Raw genomic sequence first — 23,145 nt, 5'->3', positions numbered from 1 at the left:
AGACTACATTAGCTGAAGAGTCGGTAATAAATGAATAGCCTTGTCTGAAAGGTAACTAGATTTAAGCTGGATCCATCCAGATAGAACCTCCAAATGTGATCTAATTCACTCAAATTAGTTCTGTTCCAATATTTTTTGCAACAATGAAATGTTTCAGTTTGGATGTGTAAACGCTATAGATATTATAAAATTCGACAGCGTGTCAAAGAATCGATTAATTTACGTAAACACCGAAGATGTAACAATTCGCAAATAAATTACATCGCAGCAGTATACAATCGGCGGAAAGTAAAACAAATTTGTCAAAGGAAAATTACAGATACGCTCGAAAATTATTAATATATTAATTATTGTCAGTGCCGCCTATGGGATTGTGTTCAGGGATTTTGATACTTTTTCACACCACATATTGTTGGGAATTCGAAGGGTGGCTTATCCTTGGAAATTTCGATTAGAAAATTAGAATGGGGAATTGCACGTACATGTATGCGACGGATGATAATATTATGTTGTGTTCAAAGAATGTTGCGACATATTTTCCCAAACGATGAGTCAAAACCTTTTTTAAAATGTGCAGAGACATACAAATTCAAATCGGAAATACTCATCACGTAAAATAATTTGATTCTGATACATGTACGTGATAATGGTCGGTCCTAGAACTAAGATTTTGCACCTTTGGGTATTATGAACTCTGTGATGAAGATCTGCCATCAAATGACTTTATATTGAAGATGCTGGTAGATACTGGTAGATACTGGTATATTCCAGTAGTAGTAAAGTATGGGGAGCCCAACGTTGGAAACAAAGGATTTTTTTTATCCAATTGATCTATTACTTCTTTTGTTTGAATCAAGAGTTTGATATAAATCTTTTACAAGTGTGGCACGTCATTTTTGTTACATAAGACCGGATGAGCCGGACTTTTCCGTTTATTTTTGGTGTCGTAGTTAATGACAGATGACTGGACATTTCTCATTTCAATCGTTGTTCGAATCGAATAATTTTTTAGGGTGCGTTAACAAAATGCAAAATGGAAAATAACTCAATTTACACTGTTGTCATCAGATAGGCATTATTAACCGCCATTACGACACTTAACTTTACTACGCTACACGGTACACGAAAAACTGCATTGACGTTGTAAATATAGCGTTCGTTTTTCATTTTTGATCTTCTTCAATTTGCATATCATTTTTAATTGGCATGACTGCGCTGTGCAATTCAATTAATTAAAAGTTAATGAAATTAGAATGACATTTTTTTGCTACCAACATTAAACAACTCGGTGAATATGACTAAAGATTGGTGTACACAAACGAGACCATCGGATGGGAAAAAAGGACTTTGCAAGAAAATGTTTCAATAATTCTCCTTGAAACAAGCAAAGTTGCGGTTGTTCATGAAAATGATGCGTGGAAAATGAAATGAAATGAAATTAGCTGCTAAGCCAAAATTGGTAAATGGAAGTCTTTTCTCTGTTTTGTAATACATTCATTGTGTGTATGGAATACTCGAACTATTCTAAATACTTTATGTACACAATGCCCTCCCTTAGCGGGCGTGATGCAAGTCGACTACAAGACTAAAGAATATATTCACCGCACCATTTTGACTTGGGCCCATTGTCATTTGTAACGTAATCTTGTTTGTAAAAATTTAATTTCGACACACAATGCGTCACCAGTAGTGATATCAGTTATTTTGCATGTAAATACACAAGGACTTGCGTCACCTATACCATTTTAGGTTTTTATGTGACTGATTTAGTTATTCCATCGTCGCAATGTTTGGCTAGCAGATCTAACTTTTGAAAGAAGTAAAATCTTAAGATGCTCGCAATCACTTTATATCGTTTGACCTTTGAAGACTTAAGTACAGCGACTCGACGACATATGAGAAAACATAAAGTCTTCATGAAGTTGAAGTACACAGATTTACCTCGAGATTTACCTTGGACGTTAACTTCATTCCAGCCATACCTGTCTAGTGATTGAATTACTTTCCGTGGAATGTTCGAGGCAATGCATCGAAAAGTGCACAACGAGAATGAAACGTCTTCACTAGAAATGATAACACTCACATACTTCAAACGCTCAAATTAGTTTGGCGGCGCTGTTCGCACTAGGGCTGAGTGTTTTTTTCTACCGAGATTGCATACATTTTATCAAACAACTTTGACAAACGAAGACGCAGAATATCAAATTGAAAACCGTTATTTCCATTAAACGTTACGATTATCTGCATTATATTCGTCTGATGTACGGTTTCTACGAGGGTTTTCAATGAACTCAAACAGTGAGCTTCGAATCGAAACCCGAAAGTACAAGCCTTTTCAATGAGACTTGAACAAATGATTGTTTTGAATTTTTCGCAGTTTTATAATAGGAAAGACTAATGCTCAGACTTCCATGCCATTAGACTTCCCAATAAAAATAGGCAATAAACTTATGGAAACCGAAAATCCATTATAGAAGCTGTAGTTTCCCACTTTTTCATACTCAAGTCATACTCGTTGTACAATTTAGTTTCCCATACTTGTTGTACCTAAAGCTCAATAATTTTTCATTTGATAATGTGCATATCATAGCGCAGCACACAATCCGAGAATCCTATAAATTTTTTAAAACTTCAATTGATATAGCACTCAACCCTGTTAACACATCCAAACGCTTACTCATATCGATTCAACGTAGCACAACACCAAACGCTTTTGCGCCCAAAGGAAGTAGCATTTTTTGATAGCCGGGTTCAGTGTAATCTAAATCAAATAAACATCTGAAATGGCTGAACAATCCTGTAAACAGGCGTCTAGACGGGAGTCTACTGATAACTCATCGCAAGAGTTGGTTAAAAAGCCAAAGTTGATCAACGAAACTAAAATAACAGATCTGAATTACGATTGCCTGTATTCTATTTTCAAGTGGATGTCAATACACGATACGATACAAATGTGTGGTATAAGCAAAAAGTTTGTTGAGCCGGCCATTTGGATTATGAAAGTGTTCAACAGGCAACACACTTTCTCCATCAACTACATGCCATCCTGTCGAATAAAATTCATTGGTCAAGCGCTTTCGAAGATCTTGCTGGACTATGCCGGGACTTTTGAAAACCGTATTTCCGTCGTTCAAGATTCCATCCTGGAGTACTGCACTGAATTGACCGAATTGACGTTAGTAAATGCGAAAAGTGCACCGTTCGAGTCCATTAATACGCCAATCGCTAAACTCAAAGTGCTACATTTGGACAATTGCATTCTTGGACCGGTTTTCTGTCAGTTCAGCAAGTGGCTTCCGCAACTGCGTACGTTGACTGTTATTAATTGCAAGGTTATTGATGAATCTTGCATCGGAAATATGGCGACAACAATGCCGGCATTGGAGTCTATGCATATAGATGTTGTACAAAAAATTAAGCTCAATGCCGACGATTCTTTCGAAAGATTCGCTCGATGCAATACTGACGTGATTATCAAGCGTAATGGACATATAAAATGTTTTCGTACAACGTCGGGTAAGACAATAAGTTATGAATTTTGTGGAAGGAGGCTAAAAAAGAGAACAAAATTTTCAGAAATGAAGCCTCGCAGACTCTTAAACATCAGTAAATCAATGGAACGACTCGAGACATTAGAGTTTCAGGCTGTGAAACGTCATTTCAAAGGATCGAGCTACAAATCCATCAACTTCAAGTGGGTAAAAACACTCATTTTAACGATCAGCGGATGTGAATCTTGTCACTGTCCATTGGTATTTGATTATCTTGAGGAATTGAACATCACTTGTAACACCTTTGCCGATTCGTGGACGTTCTTCGCCAGAACCAACAGGATAAAAAAATTAAAATTGTACTGGATCGGTAGTCGTCCGAATCTAAGCCTGTTGATGTCAATTTCATCGACCTGGCCGGATTTGATTGAAGTATCAATGCACCTGAATTGCGTGCCCTCAGATGATGTCATTAAATTTATCCACTCACTCGGTAATTTACGACGATTCAATTTTCTGAAATACGTGTGTCAGTACCCTTCTAAATGGGAATTCACAAAATTTGAAGAAGTTAAGCATCATCTATCTGATAAATTTGAAATTATTCCGGGAACTGACGAGATCCGTTTTTCATTGGTTCGTCTGAATTAATCCAACTCATTTGAACTTTATATTTTTGATTGGAAATTCTATTTCTAAATTTTGTTTTATATTGAATTGTATATATTTTTGACTTGATCAAACTGACTAATCATGTAAAATGATATTGATCATTAAAAATCACTTCCAATAATATCAAATTGTTTTAACCGAATCTCTTGGAAAATGCAGACAAATTAGAGAAATGGCTAACCATTAAAGGCTTCCATCGCATCTTTACGAATCATGCGAACAAACTAATTGAAGAAGAAATGGGCCTTACGCTAAATGGCTAATTACATCTTTAGTCTTTCGAGCAATTAATTTCTCTGAATTGATTCCCAAACAAGTATGTTTTCATAACGCGGGCGAGACACAGGGCCGGACTGGCTAAAAAATGGCGCATAGGGTGAATTGGCTGAAAAAGGCTCAGAGGCGCCTAAATAAATCTTATTAATCTGAGGAGCGCCAAAAAGCAAAAGGCGCAGTATAGCCAGACCGGGCCTGGCGAGACATTTTCTCACCTTAGCTGAAACTTCGGGAGCCTTGTTGTTGACCTTTAGTTAAAAAAGTAGTCAATTTCATTTTCTATTGTGACTTGTGGCGCTCGCTACACTCTGACTGCATCACCTTCAAAATGAATTTTCCTACTTTTCCCCCTCGGTAAACAAATAACTATTTCACGGCATCGCTTTCTAAAGTCAATAAATGATTCTCTTAGTTGGACATTTTTTTATATCTTCTTTAATGAAAATAGTAAACCAGATAGGCCTCAGTTCTCAGATTACATGTCGAATTCAGCAGCATTTTGCACAATAACCATTTTTAAAGACATTTTTTAAATGGTAGAAACTTGGTTATTACAAAATGGTGTCCAAGGCAAGAGGGTTATTTGTTTACCAACAGTAAAATAGGAAATTTTGCAGCCAAAGCCAAGAGAACAGATGATTCGGTTCTGATATTTTTGAATCACATCACCTATGTTTCCCTACTTCAAGAATTTTCTTAACATTAGTTCACAGAATGCGTCACCCTCAGCGATATCAGTTATTTTGTAAGAAGACACTTGCGTCACTTTCATCCATTATGGTTTTGTGACTAATATAAATATACATCGTTCACACACTAATACCCGGTTACTATATTGCATTTGTGTACAACCCATATGTATTTATATATTCATTCATCGCACACAATATGAAGTGAATTCACTGAATTGATTGACACCTCATTTATCACAACATTTTGGGTTAATAAGCTTAACAGTTTGTGCATCGCATACCATATCTGCGCTGCTACAGAAGAATAAAGAACAATTTCATTATTTAGACGAGGGTTGTGTATAATTCCCTTTATTTATTTATAGAACACAAATAGTTTTGAATCGAATTGTGTCTACGATGGAAGAAGAGAAGTGAAGAAAAAAAAAATGCCTGCCTGCATGGTTCCATTGATTCAAGGATATATTCGGGAACGTTAATTTTTTGGGAATGGAATTTTATTTTTAATAATGGAGTTTATGTATACAAAGTTTGAATGACAGATTGACAGATTTGAGTGATTGGAGCGCTTTTATGAAGCTTTTTTTTATTTGTATCATTTTTTTTAAATTTTATGTCCGACTGCCGTACAGTTGTGGTATGGAATAGTTATATATGAGTGTATTGTCTCGAAAAGTTAGATAATTTTGTAGGAAAATAACCGAAAAAAAACTTCATTAGTGAATGAAGATGGAGAACAAGGTAGAAAAAACTTCTCTTCGGACGGATGAAATTATTTATTTCGTTTTTTTAAACAATCAATTTATATATGAAAAAAGAAGAAGTTAAAATTAAGTTAAAAAAACGACATGAAATCGACCAGAAAAAAATTATTCAAATTTCATGATTAAGTTATTTAAAAATAAAACAGATTACTTTCTACAATACACGTATAAATAATAGCAATAATTAAGTTATTTAAAAAAAAGCAGAAGGAGGAAGAAAAAAAGCATTTTTTTAAAAAGTTGCATTAACACACCGCGCCAGCACACAACACAACACCGAATATCGTTAAATTGTCGGATGACCTGTATAATTATTCTTGCATTTTCTTTGTACGGCTATTTATCAACATTCGATAGTTCTCTTTTATTTTAACGTCTTTGATTTGTAAGAATTATAGGCAATTTATAATGTCTAATGAAATTGATAAAGTTGTTTAGTCGTATTTAGTGGGTATGTAGTGCAACAATACATTTAAAAAAAAATGTAATCCAATTTTTCGCCTTACGGAATGATGAACCTGCGGTTTGATTATGTTTTGGAGTTTTATATTTTTTGTAAAAAGAACTTTCATGATAAATCAGTAGTACGGCTTAGGGATACGATAATTAAAAGGTAAGCAACGAAAGATTAGATTGCAGTTAACATCATCAATATCAATCGATTGCTTCTGGAGAAAGGAAAACTTATCGCATATTTTCAACAGAATTTATTTGGTTGCTACTCAATAATTAAAGAGTTATTTCATCGGAGATTTCGGTCAAGATGAGCTGACGTATTCATAAGTACAATGGAGCCGAGATTTAGTGATATGCCGTCAGGTTTTAGAAAAATTCTGTCCTACTAGAAAGTAAAACTAAAATATGCTTCCTAGGTTGTAGAAATCCATTGACTTCAATGTTCATATAATGAGTAAAGCTATAGATTTTGCGAATTTCGTGTGATGAGGCTCGGATAAAGTTAAAGGTAATTCAACATGTCAATACTGTACTGAAGGGAAAGGATTCTAAGTTGTTTAAACTCCAAACAGGTCAAATTCATTCTTGTTAGGTTGAACCACTTGCAATTGAACATCACTTACACCGACTCAACAAATCATAATAATTTGAGTTTATTTCGCAGAGTTCGCATGAATTTCACCCGTTCCGAGTGATATTCCTGAAGTAGATTATTATTTAAAATCCGCGCCGGTGGCAAGTTAACTATTTTAAGTGCTTTGCGAGTTTGTCAGAAAATTATGAGTACTTACTTGTATAGCGTATATTGTGACCACGTTCCTACGTCTCGTTTGAATGATTGATTAATTTGTTTAAACACTTAGAATGTTGGGTGTTGTCATCGTTATTTTCTTTGAACAAGAGATAGTTTATCACCACACACTTTATTTTCACTGACATCAATTTTCTTCTCAATTATAATGCGTAGAATTAAAAAAAAAAATCGAATGGACACATCTGTTTGATCTAAGGTTCAACTAACTTATAACAAATAACCTTTCAATGATGTCTTTTGCCAGCTAGTAAAATTATTTTATTTTGATAAGAAACCGGAATCATATTTAGTTGGTATTTACACTTAAGGTACGCAACGAGAATTGGTCTTATTGGTCTTTGTCCATGATTCTGGAATGATTTGCTAACACTTTCCAGTAGAAAGCGTTTTTGTTGGTCAATTTTGAGTTGGCAATTTAACCATCCTAATTTTCTCAGAGTTTATTTACGGGTTGGTGTGTCCATCAATTGTTTGTCGAGAACGATGTAAAAAAAAATGAGTCGATATTGAACAAAGTCGTCTGAATAACTGAACCAACGGACTAAAATATTATTTTTGTTCCTTTTTTGCGAATATCTTCTAACGGCAATGATTTAAGAAAATTGTTATTTCTAGTCCAAACACACAATTGAGTGACATTGAAGAATCTTCAATGAAGATTGACCATGAAAACCGAATTTATATAGATCGGGGTAACTGTGGTAAAAATATTGTAACGAGCAAGTTAAACAAATGCAAATTTTTACCTGTTACCATTAAAGCAGCAGGAAGGCTTAAATTTGCAACAGAGAGTTATTCTCACGAAACTGGTGCACATCATCATATAAAATTACCTGACTTAAAATGAATTGTGCTGTAAATCTTCATATAAATGCATTTAAGATAACGTGCTACACTTTAACTCCACAGTTTAGCGATAATACGGGAAAAAAATGTTTTACCAGAAAATTTTGAAAATACATCAAACGAAAAGAATTTAGTTTGTCACGGTCGAATGAACTTAACCACACGCTTTGCTTTTATCATGTCAATGCAATAAATTTCAATATTTTTTTTTGTGTATCAACAAAAAAAAAATTATTTCAAATTTTCATGTTGCGTCGCATTTATCGTCTGAAATCAAAAATATGTTGCATACGTCGGTGGAGAAAGAAATGAAAATATTGTAAGAAGATGTATCCGGCGGTAAGATGTTTTCGTTTTGTGTTTTCAGAAAAAGAAATAGTGGCGGAGCTTGGGTTTCTGGTGAATCCTTGTGATGGGATTAAATTTGTTTTTCGTTTTTTCTTGTCGAGATAAGAAATTTGTGACTCTGCTTCGTCGATGGAAAAGTCATAGGAAAAGTTATGGTTCTATTATCACTTTTAAGTTGATTATGGACAACAGAAACCTATTGGAAATTATGTTGGAATGCCATTAGACTCCCAGATATTTTATTACAAAATCATAGTAAGTAGAAATAGTACACAGTAGCTTCACGTAGGGGATAATGCTCGAGCAGGGACTTTAGGAACGCCGGAAATTGCAAAGGGGGTCGAGGAATACCTCCAAATAAGTTCTAAAAATCAAAAGTCATTTTTTTTTAGAAATTTATTTGGAGGTATTCCTCGACTCGCTTAGCACTTTCCTGCGTGCCTAAAGTAAGTTAACAAGTTGGACGAATAAGCATTTTAAAGGATGAATTGGCTCAATTTCTGTAAATCTACAATTATCGACTCAAATGGTCTAACTTCTGTAAATCTTCCATTATCGCTTTCCAGTCTAGAAGGTCAAGGAGTGATGTTATCGGAAGTTTAGATAACCAGATTTTAACCGTCATCCATTAAATGTACATCAATTTCATGCAATGCAATTCAATTTACTTCAATAATTTTTGTAATAGGTGGAGAAGATTAATTTATAGTCTTATTCGTATCCTCAATCAGGAATATTTTCAATAATAAACCAGTTTCCTCGCCAGTTTTGTTTTGTTTCATACAACCGGTATTCTATGGCAGACAAGTGGTTGTTAATTTTATAAATAAAAGTAGTGGTTGTCAGAGAATGGTATACGCAGACCAAATAACTTTGGTCTCTTATGTATTGCCGTGAAGTCTTCATTTCGATGCAGCTAATTGTTCGCAGTCAATTAAAAATTAAAATGGCGTGTGACGTCGGATTTATCAGAGAAACGAGAATTATTTGATCATTTGAACCGATAAGTCGTTCAATTTTTTTTCAGTTGAGTTTCAGATTGGATCAAGTTTTGAAAAATGGTTGCTATAGACCATGTCCGTCATAAAAGATTTACTCATTTTTACCAGCACGTAAAAATGGTCTTACTAGCTCAAATATTTTTCAAATAAAATATTATCAGACTTAAGCATCTTGACATTCGTCTGTTTTAAATTAAAGTTTGATACACTTCATGTTTGGTGGTTGGCAGGGTTAAAATATTTTAATTTAAACTTTATGTACTTACCATGACTTCAATATTTTTGCAATGGAGTTTAAAGTTGACCTTTGAATCTATTCAATCAGTTTGTTAAGAAAAACACAATCCTCACCATAAATGTGCTTTGTTAATGACTGAACTACTTAACTCACGGACAGAATGATTTTTATTGTTTTTAGCTACTGATAAGCTACTTTTTACCTTCATACAAATGTTTCACATACAAAAATAATATTTCGTTTGTTAGGGAACACAACTTTTAACTTCCTTATTGAGCACATGCAAATGAGCTACTGTTAGAATGTAAATTACGTCCACATTTTTGCATGTTGCAATTTTGGGTCATATAATTTTCTAGCAAAGATTTTTATGAGGGCAATAACTTCTACACACTGCACAACTTTTATGGGTCTCTTGGCCAAATATTTTATTTCTCGATATATTTTTTCCGACTTTAGTGTAAGAGTTTTTTTTTTAAATTAATTGAAATAGACGTGGATTTCACATGCACATGTATGATTAACGATCGCGAAATTAGTCAAAATTTTTGTGAGTCAAAAATATCTTTGCGGAAATCCAACAATTCTGTAACAAAACTGAGAAATTTATATGATTTACGATGTTTTTCTTTGAATATTTGAATTAGTCAGACTTTGGAGTCGTTTTAAAAATATTTCCCGTCAGAGTTTAAGTCTGAAATTTTGGAAAGTTGGTGCATTGAGGTCTCAAAATTTACCAAAAAATATAACATTTTCAGAATTTAATTAATTTCGTGGATTAATAAATAAAAAACATGGAAATGGAGCTCTCAAATGAAAAAGACTTTACCAGAAATGATAGTCTCAGCAGAAAATTGACTCTATTGGGCTGGGCTTGAAAATATGTTTGTGACCTTACCGAAATACGAAAAAAACGAATTTCAACGGTACGGATTCGAGTCGGTTAAAGGGAGAGGAATATAGTCTACAGCCATAATATTAAGAATTGTTAATTATTAAAACTTAAAAATCCCATTCGATGTAATTTATTGAAAGGTAAATTCTGATATCTAATTCGAACACATACACTAGTAGACCGAAAATATGTGTTTATTTCTTTTGTCATGGATATGGAGGCGGTTACAGTGGCGCCACACACTAAAGCACCTGAGGCGGGTGCACAATTTGTATGGTCCCATTTTATAATGGCCCCCGAAAATTCCGAACAAAATGAAATAGTGCAGCTCTACATCATCGATAATATAATCCTCTCACTTATGCGATTGAAATGTTACAATAGTTTTCCTATGCTCATTTTATGTTGTTTTTTTTCTTCTCTGGTTTTTATACCATCGCATACGAATTTATGTTCATTTAGTTATGTTTGATTAGATATTTTGTTGTTCTGTGTAGGAGTATTAAAATTCTTTTGTTGTGTTGAATGTTTAATGCATGATTTATGATATATTATGATGTCAGGTTTATAAGATCATTTTTATATATATATGCAGGAACTTGGACTTTTGTGTGTTGGTCTCATTTTTTTTCTCCTTCTTCTTCTTTATTTTTTTGACGGATTATTATGTTATGGTTTGGTTTATTTGGTATATATGAATTTATATGATTGGATTTATTTGTTTTCGGATTTATAATAAATATTATAAAGTAAAATGTGTAGTGAAAATCGGTTTATCAAAGTTAGGTGGATGTACCAAACATACATATAGATCGGGACATGTATTTTTGTTGGGTGAATAAATATATTTATGCACTCTTGAATTATTCTCACTGTTTATTTGATGGAAGACGAAATAAACTTGGCATAGTCGAAAAATATTTAAAAAAAAAAACAAATAAAACAAGAGAAAAAAAGCGTAATATTGAAATGGAAATTATGCGACACGCTTAAAGATTTCTGAAGTAGATATTTCCGCATAATTTATACATAAAATTGAGGCCTACAATTGCTGATGAAATTTATTGTTAAAAATAAAATGTAGTTGTAGCCAACGAAAATACTACACTCTGTAATCTAATGACCAAATCTTGACAAAATTAATTACCAAAAATATCAGATTACGTGTATGTGCACAGATAATGGTGTGTTTGTGTATATTATACACAGTAACGTAACGTTCCATTGAAATTAGTTAATGAAAAAAAAAACTAAAACAAAAAATTAGAAATATTAAACAAAGGAAAGGTGATGGTTGGGTTTTTTCGCCATGAATTAAACTGAAAACTTAAATTGAAGAATTATAAATTTAAAAATAAAAAATAAATAAATAAATGAACATGATCATAGGTCTTGATAATTGCGTGTTTTATTCGTTTCGCTTTGTAACATTCTGGCTATGAGATGGTTGTTTCTTTTTTGTTTGTTTGTTTGTTCGTTTCGAGTAATATTTATATGTCGTTAATGATCGTTTGAACTGAATGGATAATGTACCAAAAATTGTTTGAAGTCAAACGGCATAAATAAAATTAGAATCATTTCAATGGACAACGAATTCAAATGAATCCTCAGTTGTTGCCGTATTGTGTGGTATTTTTTTTTTTGTACATGTAATCATAGTTCAAGGTCTAAACCGACCAATCTGAAGCGAAATTTTTATTTATTTTAATTTGTTGCGGAATGTTCTGAAGACAGATCACAGATTAGCTGTTTTTTGCTTTGAAAGGATTGGATTTTCAGCGATAATGTTGGAAATCAAATATGTTGCCAATCTGAGAAAAAATCAGGGCCTATTAGGTACATTTATTTACCAAACTGAATTTATCGAAACATAAATTCGGTAAATTTTGGTAAATTCGGTAAATAAATTTACCAATAAGATCCTGGAACAAATAGATCAATAAGTAGCTTGGTATGCTACTCTTCAAATAAATTTTTAGGTAAATTTCATCCTAATCTCTATGAAGTAGTCGCTAAAGTTGTTAAAAAAAACTCTGAGGATCCAAATCCTCTTTATCCAAATTTTGCAACTACGTGTCCTGAGTAACACTTCAAAAAAAATGATTGTCTTTGTATGAATGAAGAAAGGTAGTTGGAAAATATTTAGAAAAATGAAATGGTAAAGAGCTGCTCGACTTCGATAAATTTTTTACTTTTTAATAAAAAAAAAAATTGGACCACAGAGCATTAACTACATATATGCACCAGAAATAATTCACGAATTCGAGAAATGTCTTGAAATAGATTGTCAATGACAATGAGGACTGACAGAAAATGTTCTATGAGATGTCGTCCAATTAGTTGACTCTATGTTCGAACGCATGTTCTTTTCCTCTTACAATCATTTTCGCCATATCACATGACCATGAACGGTTCGGGGTAGCCGTTAAACGGCTTGTAATTGACTTTTTGCGATTGACAAAACTGCTTTCTCATCGACCATCATTCGAAAAGCCATTGGAGAAGAACATTTTAAAAGGAAATTATTACATTTTATCGGTTTTAATTCAAACCGAACTAATCCCAGTGATTAAAGTAGAAGGCAATTTGCGATGCATCAATTGATATATGAATGTTTTGTCCACACACATATTACAACACAGAAATCGATTCACAAAACCACCGAAGTGTGGGTGTTTATTTACCCTACCGCATATGTATTTACCTTTGATATTACATCAATTTTGCTGAATAGTTCTGTGGTTGATGCTTTTATTGTTCTATAATTGGAAAACATACCAATGGATAACTATTAATATAAATGACAAAAGAGCGAAAATGCTTGAGGTATGTTTGAAGTATTGTTCGTATCCACACTATATGGAAGATTATATGAGCTGTTGTATAATGTGGAATGTGTGTGGTGTATGGGAGTAGTGACGATTACAGATGTAGACATAATGTATGTATGTATGGTATGAAAGGTAGCTCAAGATTGAGGAAAATCGTTTTTGTTTAATTTTGGTCGGGTTTTTTAATTTGGGATTTAATTTAATTTGCTATTGAATATGGAATCACATAGAGATCGATTAGTTTTTTTTTTTGTTTAATTTGGCATTATCATGACTAACACAATGTGGAGCGCTTCAAAATCCATCATTTCTATCCGAAAAGATTAGAATGATTATTGCCCTATTCACCACATGCAAGAAAAATTCTCTCAACAGTGATGTGAATAACAATTTCGTGCTCCGTCTCCATCGCAAAGTTAATTTAAAGTTTCTAAGGTAATCGAAACTCGACTACCACCACCAACAGTTTACAAATTTTGATGAAGTTCATTTCTTTAGCACTTTTTCCCATCGATATGAAGATAATATAAATCAACTCAACCGTAGTAAAATATGATAAAAGCATGCAAACCATGGTATGGTCAATATAATTTTGTTATAATATTCAGAATCTGACTAATGAACGTGTGTTTGTTTGTAAATTGCCTGTAATGTAATGTAATGTTGGGAAGACAAAAATATATTTAAATGTAGTAATCATAACGATATCATAATTTGTTGTGTGTGCCTTTTTTTTCCTCTCTCAGGTTTAATAGCCAGAGAGTTATAGTATTTAAAAAAAATTGTCTTGGCCTAGTAATTCCATCATATACCATCCGACATAATTATGATGATCTTTTTACATTATAATTTTATGTAAGTTATATGGTGAGTTACCATTTTATACCTGAAATTAGAAGAAAATTGTTTCAACAGCGAAATGTGTAATTAAAATATCATTGCGTTTTAGTGTGCAGTTAACAAAATTGAAATTGTGGTTAAGATAACAACGAAAATGAAATAAAATAAAAAAAATTGTAATTCAAAAAAGAAAAGCTAATTTTTACAATAATAATTTTTATTATTTCATTATATAATTTCTTGTTTGTATACGACAATATTAATACAAATCGTTTTTAAACAGAAAAAAAGGAGAAGAAAAAAACCCTCACGTCAGTTTATTCATATAATTCATAAATTATTTCCTATTCAAATACATTTAATATTTTTTGTTGTCATTTTTTTATACGAAAGATATTAAACAACCACGTTCTTTTGTTTTGAAATAAAATAATTTTCATATTTCTTTGGATGTTTAAAAAGATTTTGTTTTGCGTTTTTTTTTTTTATTAATTCTTTTTTTGTTTGCCATTTTTTCCCTTAATTTTTGTTTCATTAATTTTTCTTTAAATTAATTAAATCTGGAAAATATGTTGATTCGTGATAAAAGAATTCTACAATTTATTTTACCAGAAAAAATACTTTTTTAAAATAATAATTCAAAATACCAATATCATTTTCCAAAGGACACTACTTAAATTTTGTGAAATCATGTTCTAATTAAAAATTTTCTTTTTTTTCTTTCGTCTTTCTTATTCATACCAACGTAACCAGTGAGATTTTTGTTCAGAATTTTCTAGTTATAGTGAAACTAAAAACTGGGAATGAATTTGTTCATACCCTCCATAAGACTCAAAATCATTTGGTTGCTGATAACAACAGTAATTTTCATTAGTAGTTTTCCTAGAGAACAAATCACACAAATTTTATGAAATCTTTCAATTGTTCCAAATTTTGCAACTACTTCAGGCGGATTGAACTGAGCAAATAGCTATTTTGCACAAAAGATATGAAAATTATGATCCTGACGCGAAGCCAAAGTTGACAACGCATTGCATGTGCAGAAGCCCCAGTTAAGGTCAACTTAACAATAATACTTTATGTACGGAAGGTGATTTGCTACCCATCAAATTTCTCAGTTACGCACTAAAATACTTTTCCTAACTAGTGTTGAAATATCGCGACTTCGTCGCTCATTTCCCACGTCATTTAGGAAAAACGTTGTTCCTAACTTATGCTAAAAAAGCATTTTAGCATGCGTTAGGAAAATAACTATTTCAGCCGTGTAAACAACATAGTAATAATGAAAAAATCGATATTTGATACTAATTACAGTGAACGACATCTCAAATGTCTCACTGTCAAATTTTTCTGAGAATTTTATTGTGTCATTGCAAATTTACAATGACATTCTCTGAAAAAAATGACAGTGAGACATTTGAGATGTCATTCACTGTATCTTAGAATTATTACATCCCAATTGAAATGAATCAGCCAATGTAATAATTTCAAAATACGTTTCGTGGCAAGTTTGCAAAATGTTGCAAAATAATCAAGTTGAGCAAAATAACTTAATAGACAATGGGGCAATAGGTGGAACTCTATTCTTGTGTGTTTACCAACCTCAACGACTTCACACAAGAAGCACCATTTCTATCATTTTTAAGTACTGTACAGTCAGTACGACAATGTGTTTAGGTAGATTTATCAAAATTTAAATAGATTCAACACCAACAATTTGCCAGATAAATTAATCTCATTGTCATATTCATTCAAGTAAGCCTTGAATCAAGACGTGCAAAATTTTCGCTCCGACTTTAAAAAAAAATCCATTTTCAAAATTAAACCAAGTAATAAAAGTCGAAGCCTTGGACACATCCACATTTAATAACATGGCCAGAAAACGATCAGCCAACGGAAAATCTCAGCAAAACGTTCAAGAAAAAGAAAGAGGAGCCTAATGAAATACGAAAAAGGTAAGTCCACTAAACGCCTGATAACGGTATTTCCGAATCCATAGATTCAATCATAAATAACCTTTCCGCACATACAACAATTGATTCAGAATTATGTTGCGATTAATTAAAAATTATTTGTTAAAAACAACTTTGAGTCTTATTCCGTTTTTTAAGAAAAAAAATCTAGTGGTAGTGGTTCTGAAATGTTTCTTTTTGAAAATAATAATTAAAAAAAAAGTTTTTTCAAAGTCTATGAAATACAAATCTCTTTCAGAGCAAACACATAAATAAATATTTTATATTATGAATGTATGGTCATTGTGTCATTTTGTTTTTATGTACAAAAATCTTCATATTTTTTTTTACAATGGAGGACTAAAGTTACGTATTTGAGTTTCATTACTAATTTTTTGTTCTTTCTTCTTTTTTATCCCTTTTTTTTAAATAATTGTTTATATTTTTATATAACAAAATAATCACAATTTTATATTAGTTTTTTTTGTTTTATTTATAATTAAACCTAATTAGATTATTTAAGATTTGTTTTTTTTTTTATTTATTTTTTATATGTAATATACTCATATATATTATATCCTTTTTATGCACTTTTATTTTACTTTATTTTATTTTTTTATTATTTTTTTTTCTTGTTTATTTATTACAAATTTACATTTTCTTTTTGCCCGTATATATAACTATAAATAAATAAATAAATTTTTAGAAAAAGGGAAATGTGTTAATACGTACGTATATCTCTGATTAGTGTAATGTCTTTCCAATTGTTTAGTTTTTTCATTTTTAATTTTTTTTTTTCACTTTTTACTCGATCAATAAACTTTACAACATAAGAAATTATTCTACTTTTAGCTATTAGTTAATTTATTAAAAACAAAATAATTTCAATGTTTCATTTATTGAAGTGTTTGACTTCGAATCCAGAATAGAACAGTTTAATGATTAAGTATCTATTGTATGGTTGTTGTTGTTTTTTAGCAGCATTTCATTAACGATGAAGACTAATATCAAAAAACTAATATTGATTTTCACTTTTGAAACTAATTTTTATTTTTGTTTAATTTCAATTTTTCGAATTTAATTTTTTTCTTTTTAATCATTTACTACAATTAAATTTTTTTTCTTTTATTGAACATTCAAGTCGACGTTACGTATATTTTAAAAAAGGTAATTTTTTTCATTAAATATTTTCTTTGTGTAAATTTTTAATTTTTTAATTATAATTAGGTATGAAAACCGTATACTCGTTTCATTAATTATTTTTTGTTACGTATTTTGTGGGCCTAAAAATTGTGTATGTAATAAATATATTGAATGTAATAACAAAAGAATAATAGATTAGACATATTATTTCTTCAATTTGTTTTTCTTTCTTTCTGCTTTAAATAAATCACTGGTAATTTTTTTTTAAATTTATTTTCTTTTGTTTTTATGATTTTTTTTTGTATTTTTTTATGTACATTATTCAATCAACTATTAAAATGAATTACAATATATGTTAACACATACAAAAAAATACAAAATATAGGTTATGGCTTTGGTATATCAGGATTGGTAATTAAAAAAAGTTAACTGTAAAATAGCATTACTTGTCATTGGTTTCGAGTATTTTTATTTAATTTTTTTTTCTTTTGTTTTACTAATGCGAAATAGAAAAAAAAATGCCTTTGTATTAGGACATTCTTCGTGTAATTCCATCAGATTTAGAGATTCAAATAAATTGCTAAGAGAAATTGTATCGCACGATCAAAATGGATATTTAAAAGTCATAATTAAAATGAAAAATTAATAAAAATCCACTAAAATGAAATGAAATCAGCAGTATAATCAAAAATTATTGAAATTTCAGTAAAAATTCAAAATTCAGTTAAAATCATTAAAAAATCTGTTAAAATGAATAAAGTGCAACACAATCATCGAAAATAAAATCATAAAATGAAAAAATTACTAACTATTGTCACCCTAAAAGAAACATCTTTTATCGACATCAACAATAACATTAAGAGATGTTCCGTTGATAGTGTTCTGAGATGTTCAATTGATAGTGTTCTCTGATATAGCTAAATTTATGTTAAAAATATTGAAGTCATAGATTTTGTATCAAACACTACGATATTACACAAATGAAGTAGCAGAATTCATTATTTTGTTGCGATACGTCTGTCGGCCTGTCCTTTCTAAAATGTTATATTGAACGAAAATATCTAAATGTTCTGAGCTAATAATTTTGGTAATGAAAATTAAGAACTCCAGGCCAGGACTATTTTATTTGGAAGATGCACAAATATAGGTATTGTCAGTAAAAATGGCAAATATCAGATTGGACCTGAACTCGAAAAAACTCAATCTCTCACAATGTCTTTGTTGAGAGTTCGTGTATGAATTAACGTCTTCAAAGTGCACAGCTTGATTTAAAACAGAGATTTAAAATTGTTCAATGCCCTAAATTAATTTTTCAAATTAGGAATGGATTTGTCGAAGAGATACAAAATCATTGCAGAATCTGAATCTGTCGAAAAATGTTGAAGGTATTCGCAGGTCGAGAACATTTCTGGAAAAAGTGGTGAAGTTGTTCGGCAGTAATAGTTCCTTTCGTCATTTAGATGACCGAAATGTGGGACCGGACTGAGCTCAAATTTCAAATAAACCTTTCAACCTTTCCAATCTAAATGGGTTCGCACCGAAACTGAATAAAACTTTTGATAAAATCTGATGGAATTCCATTAAAAACAGAAGTAAAATTAATTGATATTTTAAATGCAATATTGTTTAAATGATAAGTGCCAAAGCGTTTAAATTTTACTATTTTCCTGTTGCGGAAAAATTAAAAAAAAAAGTTTCGTTGAAAATCAGTCCATTCAAAAAATCAAATGTTCCTTTCAAAGAAATTTAATTTCTAAAGAAAAAAAATATTTTCAAATTTCTCTTCTTTTGTCTAAATTAAAAAATAAATTGCAAAAAATTAAAAAAAGGGAAAAATGAAAAGTTTTGCTGATAATTTTATTCTCTTTCTTATCGTGGTTTATCTATCTCAAAATCATTAATCCAATTAATAATCCTATGAATATTTACCTTTTTAATTTTGCATCCATTTTATGTATACTTCATATCCGATTTTGCTTCTATTTTTATAATAACTATTTCACTGTACTTATTTAATCACAAAATATTGACTTTTCTTTGTTTTTTTTTCGTAATTTATTTTGCCATCAAACGATGTTCTTTAGACAGAATCCATTTTTCTTTCCCTTTATTATATTCAATTTTATGAATTTTCATTGTTTTACGTATTTCGTTTTCATTAAATTGTTCTTTAACTTCACTTCAGAGTCCTTACATCTTTACATATTTTGTTGTTGTTGTTATTTTTTACGTATATTTTTTTCGTTGATTCTCTCCATAAATATGTATAGAATTGCACTGATTCACTGGCCTTAACTACACATGTATCATGTGTAAAAAAAAATTCTTCAATATTCTGGCTCACCTTTAATTGAGTTATGAATTTACGTAATTCTGTAACGGTCGCATTGTTTTTAAATTAGTAAATTTTATGTGCATTTTGTTTGTTTTGTTGTTGTTGTTTGCTGTTTTTATTTCTTTCAAATACATACCTATAGACAAAATAATATATTATTAGGTAAAATTACGTCTAAATATTTTTCTTTTAATTAATTTAACTTAGATATTGAGGTCACATGAGTTGGTTTCATTAATTTATTAATTATTTTATTAATATCTTTGTTTTTTGTTTTAATATTTTTTTTTAGTTATTTTATAGTGTTGTGTATTTTGGTGTCAAATATAATTTCTATTTTACGCTTTTCTGGCTAACATACATTTTTTGTTGTTGTTTTTTACACAATTATTTATCATCAAAAATGTGAACATTCGTTGAACTATATTATAACCAAGAGAAGGAAAAAAAAAGGTCATTGCATGCGACATCTTGAAACGATCAATTTTTATTTACTTTTAGTTTTTGAATATGTTGTTCTGTAGTTTCTTCTTTCTGTCTGCATGTATAAAACCACTTTAGTAAATGAAAGTTTTCAGCGATAAAAGTCATTTTGCTGATGACGATGAGCTCGGGTATATTTGTGAGACAAAACAAACAACACAATTGTTTCGTCAGAATCGATGACATCGGAAATAATCGAAAAATGGTGATTGAGGTATTGGTTGAAGCATATTTCGCAATTGACGAAATAAAGGTAAGCTTCGCTTTGATGGATTTTACAATTTATGTTAGATGATAGATTTACTTAGCAATGCAAAACTTCTTTTGTACTTTCGTACAGGAAAGGGCAATCAATTTTCCCGTAAGCCGATTTTCAGCTGGTTGTTCACTCATACTTTTACTCAGCTGGTTCTACCACTTTCACGCTCATACGTGTACTGTTAAATCGGTATAAACACGCATAACTAGTTTTGTTTGTATAAGTGAACTTACTAAAAATCAGCTGAAACAAACTTATGCTGAGATTTGCTTGCCCTTACCTGTACAAACGAAATTTAAGGCAAAATTTCGAAGAAGGTTGTATTTTCATTGCTACATAACCTATAGTAATCGTTTCACCTCCAGTAACACCTTCCACCATTAACAAATCATTTCGATACAATCAAAATAAATCGAACTATTCGACAGACTCTAGAATTATGAGTATATTGGACATTGTTTCCGCTAACAATTTACTTTTCCAATCAATAATGTTTGTCTTTGTCACAAAGAACATTGATTGATTCGAGTTATATGTTCAGATTTTGAGTAGGTTAATCACATAATTACACATTAATCAACATCGTCATCCTCACTATCCAATTATATTCTTATAAGATTTGATTCTTGTGAGAAATAAAGCGAAATATTTCCATATCAGTCATCCTCAACACCTACAAGTATGTGTCGGTTATGGAGTCTTCATTAAAAAGAACAAAGTAAGTTTTGAAGATGCCTTTTACGTTACGGTCGTGGAGTATGATTTATGGTTTCAAACTCCACCGAATTGGCTTTCAGTTGTTTTGGGTGCCTAAATCTTTGAAATGGAAATACTTTCATTAAAGATCCTAAGATTTTCAAACGAGTTTTCTGGTCAATTGTATGGACGATCGTCAAAGGGCGTTGACTTCAGTATAAAAGATGGTGAAAATTAGAATCTTTGAATCCATTGATTCTGTCAATGAAAATCGATTTTGGTGAGTGAAAATCATTTGACAACAAAATCCGCATTAACAAAAGCCCAAAAGGTTTTCGTTTCCGAAATGCTACAAATGCTTTGTTCAAAACAATCTGTTGCATACCGAAAATAAAACGCCCTTCAAACATATCAAACACTCACCAACGACGAGTTTCCGTGATGACTTTGAAAAATGTCTACAAATCTTGGATGTATGTGGAAAAAAATGGTTCTGAGTTAAAAATAACTATGAAATTGCAGTGCACTTAAATCATTGTAAAAAAAATGCCAATCAATCCATCATGAACATATTTTATACACACAATTCAATGCGATTAATCAAATAATTATTAATTTCTCTTTCGTTTAGTCACTTTAACAGCGACATATCATCTATCATCATAAAAAGAAAAGGTTTCTGTATGCATTCTCACCTATCTATTTAAAATGCAGTAAAGAATTATTCTCTTTTTTTTTGGTTGTATTCTGCCAATAATTTTTATATAAGTTCCATTGCCTTCTCCCTTCTTCTTCGTCTTGTACAAAAATACTACACGTCTTGTATTTCCTCTGCAAAAAATATATAATTTCAAGATAAATTTACTTTGAAAATGGTAGATGTGTTGTCTCGACATCAGGATGAAACGTTTTAAAGCAATACAGGGAAATATATTGTGAAGACTGTTAGTGAGCAGAACCAAAGGAAAAAAAAATGAGAAAAGGCAAAAAAAAGGAATGGAAAAATAAAATGGAAACAATTACCCTTAACTACCCAACAATATATCCAAAAACATGTTAATATTTTCCGAATACCACGTGGAATGACCCAATTGCAAAAATAAACTATTTAAAATATAAAAACAATTGAAATAAATAAATACTTTTGTTGATGTAAAAGCGTCTATACCTTAAACTAAAATTGATTACATTGACAAAATTTTATGTAATGCCTTGACCGTCAAAAAATTAAGATGTGAGCACCGAAAAATTATTTTGAATTCTTTACTTTTTTCGATGTTTTCACTGAAATTTATTTTCCGTTCATCATGCCTTTAATTTTGATATCATTGTTATTTCATATAAATATACCAATTCTGTATAAGCCTGGTGAACAGTGCAATCATAATTAATGATGTTGTCGAAGTGATAACATCTTAATTTTTTGATGTTCAAAGTTTGAAAATCGTGTGATCCTCTTTTTCTTTACTAACATTGCCATTAAATGTTTTTTTTTTTTACTTTATTTTTGGTCTGTGCGCTCTGTAACTCATTAAAGGTGGTACAAAACAACAAAATAAAACACACAGAAAAACGATTCCAATTCTTCCTTTCTCGAACAAATCATTTGTCTAATTTCGTCCGATCAATCACTGTTTCCAATCAGAAATGATCAATGAGAATTGACGGTTCGGTATTTTCAAGTGGAGCCAATCATTATTATTAACTTTATTAAGTTACGAGAATCTTTGAAATTAGTTTAATGATTTCATTAATAAAATTTTTTGGGACGGAAGACGGCCCATAGCATGAATATATTGTGCTACTAAATATTTATTTTGCATTTTTTGAAGTTTCGATTTACCGTTAATTCGCAAACAACATTAGGTAATTAAACCTATCGAAGTAATAGATTGGATTTACCGAGTTCTTATAACATGTAATCTGCAACATGATCGAAAAATTTAATAGTTTAACCTTAAAGAAATATTAGGTGACGGCTCGTGGCTGGAGTAGAATACGCATCTCGATGGTATAAATACAGTGGTATCAAAAAGTCAGCGAACACACGAAAAATAGAACAAGCAAAAGGACAATAGAAGCTACATGTCTATTTGTATATTATTTGTACGTT

At 30.9% G+C, this 23,145-nt stretch overlaps 1 protein-coding gene across 2 annotated transcripts; it reads left to right on the top strand.

The window, feature by feature from the left end:
• The first annotated feature begins 2,683 nt into the window (after positions 1-2,683).
• On the top strand, positions 2,684-4,269 carry LOC119085752. Of its 2 annotated transcripts, none has more exons than XM_037196233.1 (2): positions 2,684-3,525; positions 3,583-4,269. In XM_037196233.1, exons 1-2 carry the CDS (start codon positions 2,784-2,786, stop codon positions 4,140-4,142), a joined length of 1,302 nt encoding a protein of 433 aa, XP_037052128.1. In that variant the 5' UTR covers positions 2,684-2,783; the 3' UTR covers positions 4,143-4,269. The 2 variants fall into 2 exon arrangements, with proteins under 2 accessions (XP_037052128.1, XP_037052129.1); XM_037196234.1 differs by having other exon boundaries at positions 2,685-3,516; positions 3,577-4,269.
• The last annotated feature ends 18,876 nt before the right edge of the window (positions 4,270-23,145 follow it).

This window comes from Bradysia coprophila, chromosome X, assembly GCF_014529535.1.
Source record: "Bradysia coprophila strain Holo2 chromosome X, BU_Bcop_v1, whole genome shotgun sequence".
NCBI classification, from domain to species: Eukaryota; Metazoa; Arthropoda; class Insecta; order Diptera; family Sciaridae; genus Bradysia; species Bradysia coprophila.
This window is presented reverse-complemented; position numbering and strand designations above follow the sequence as displayed.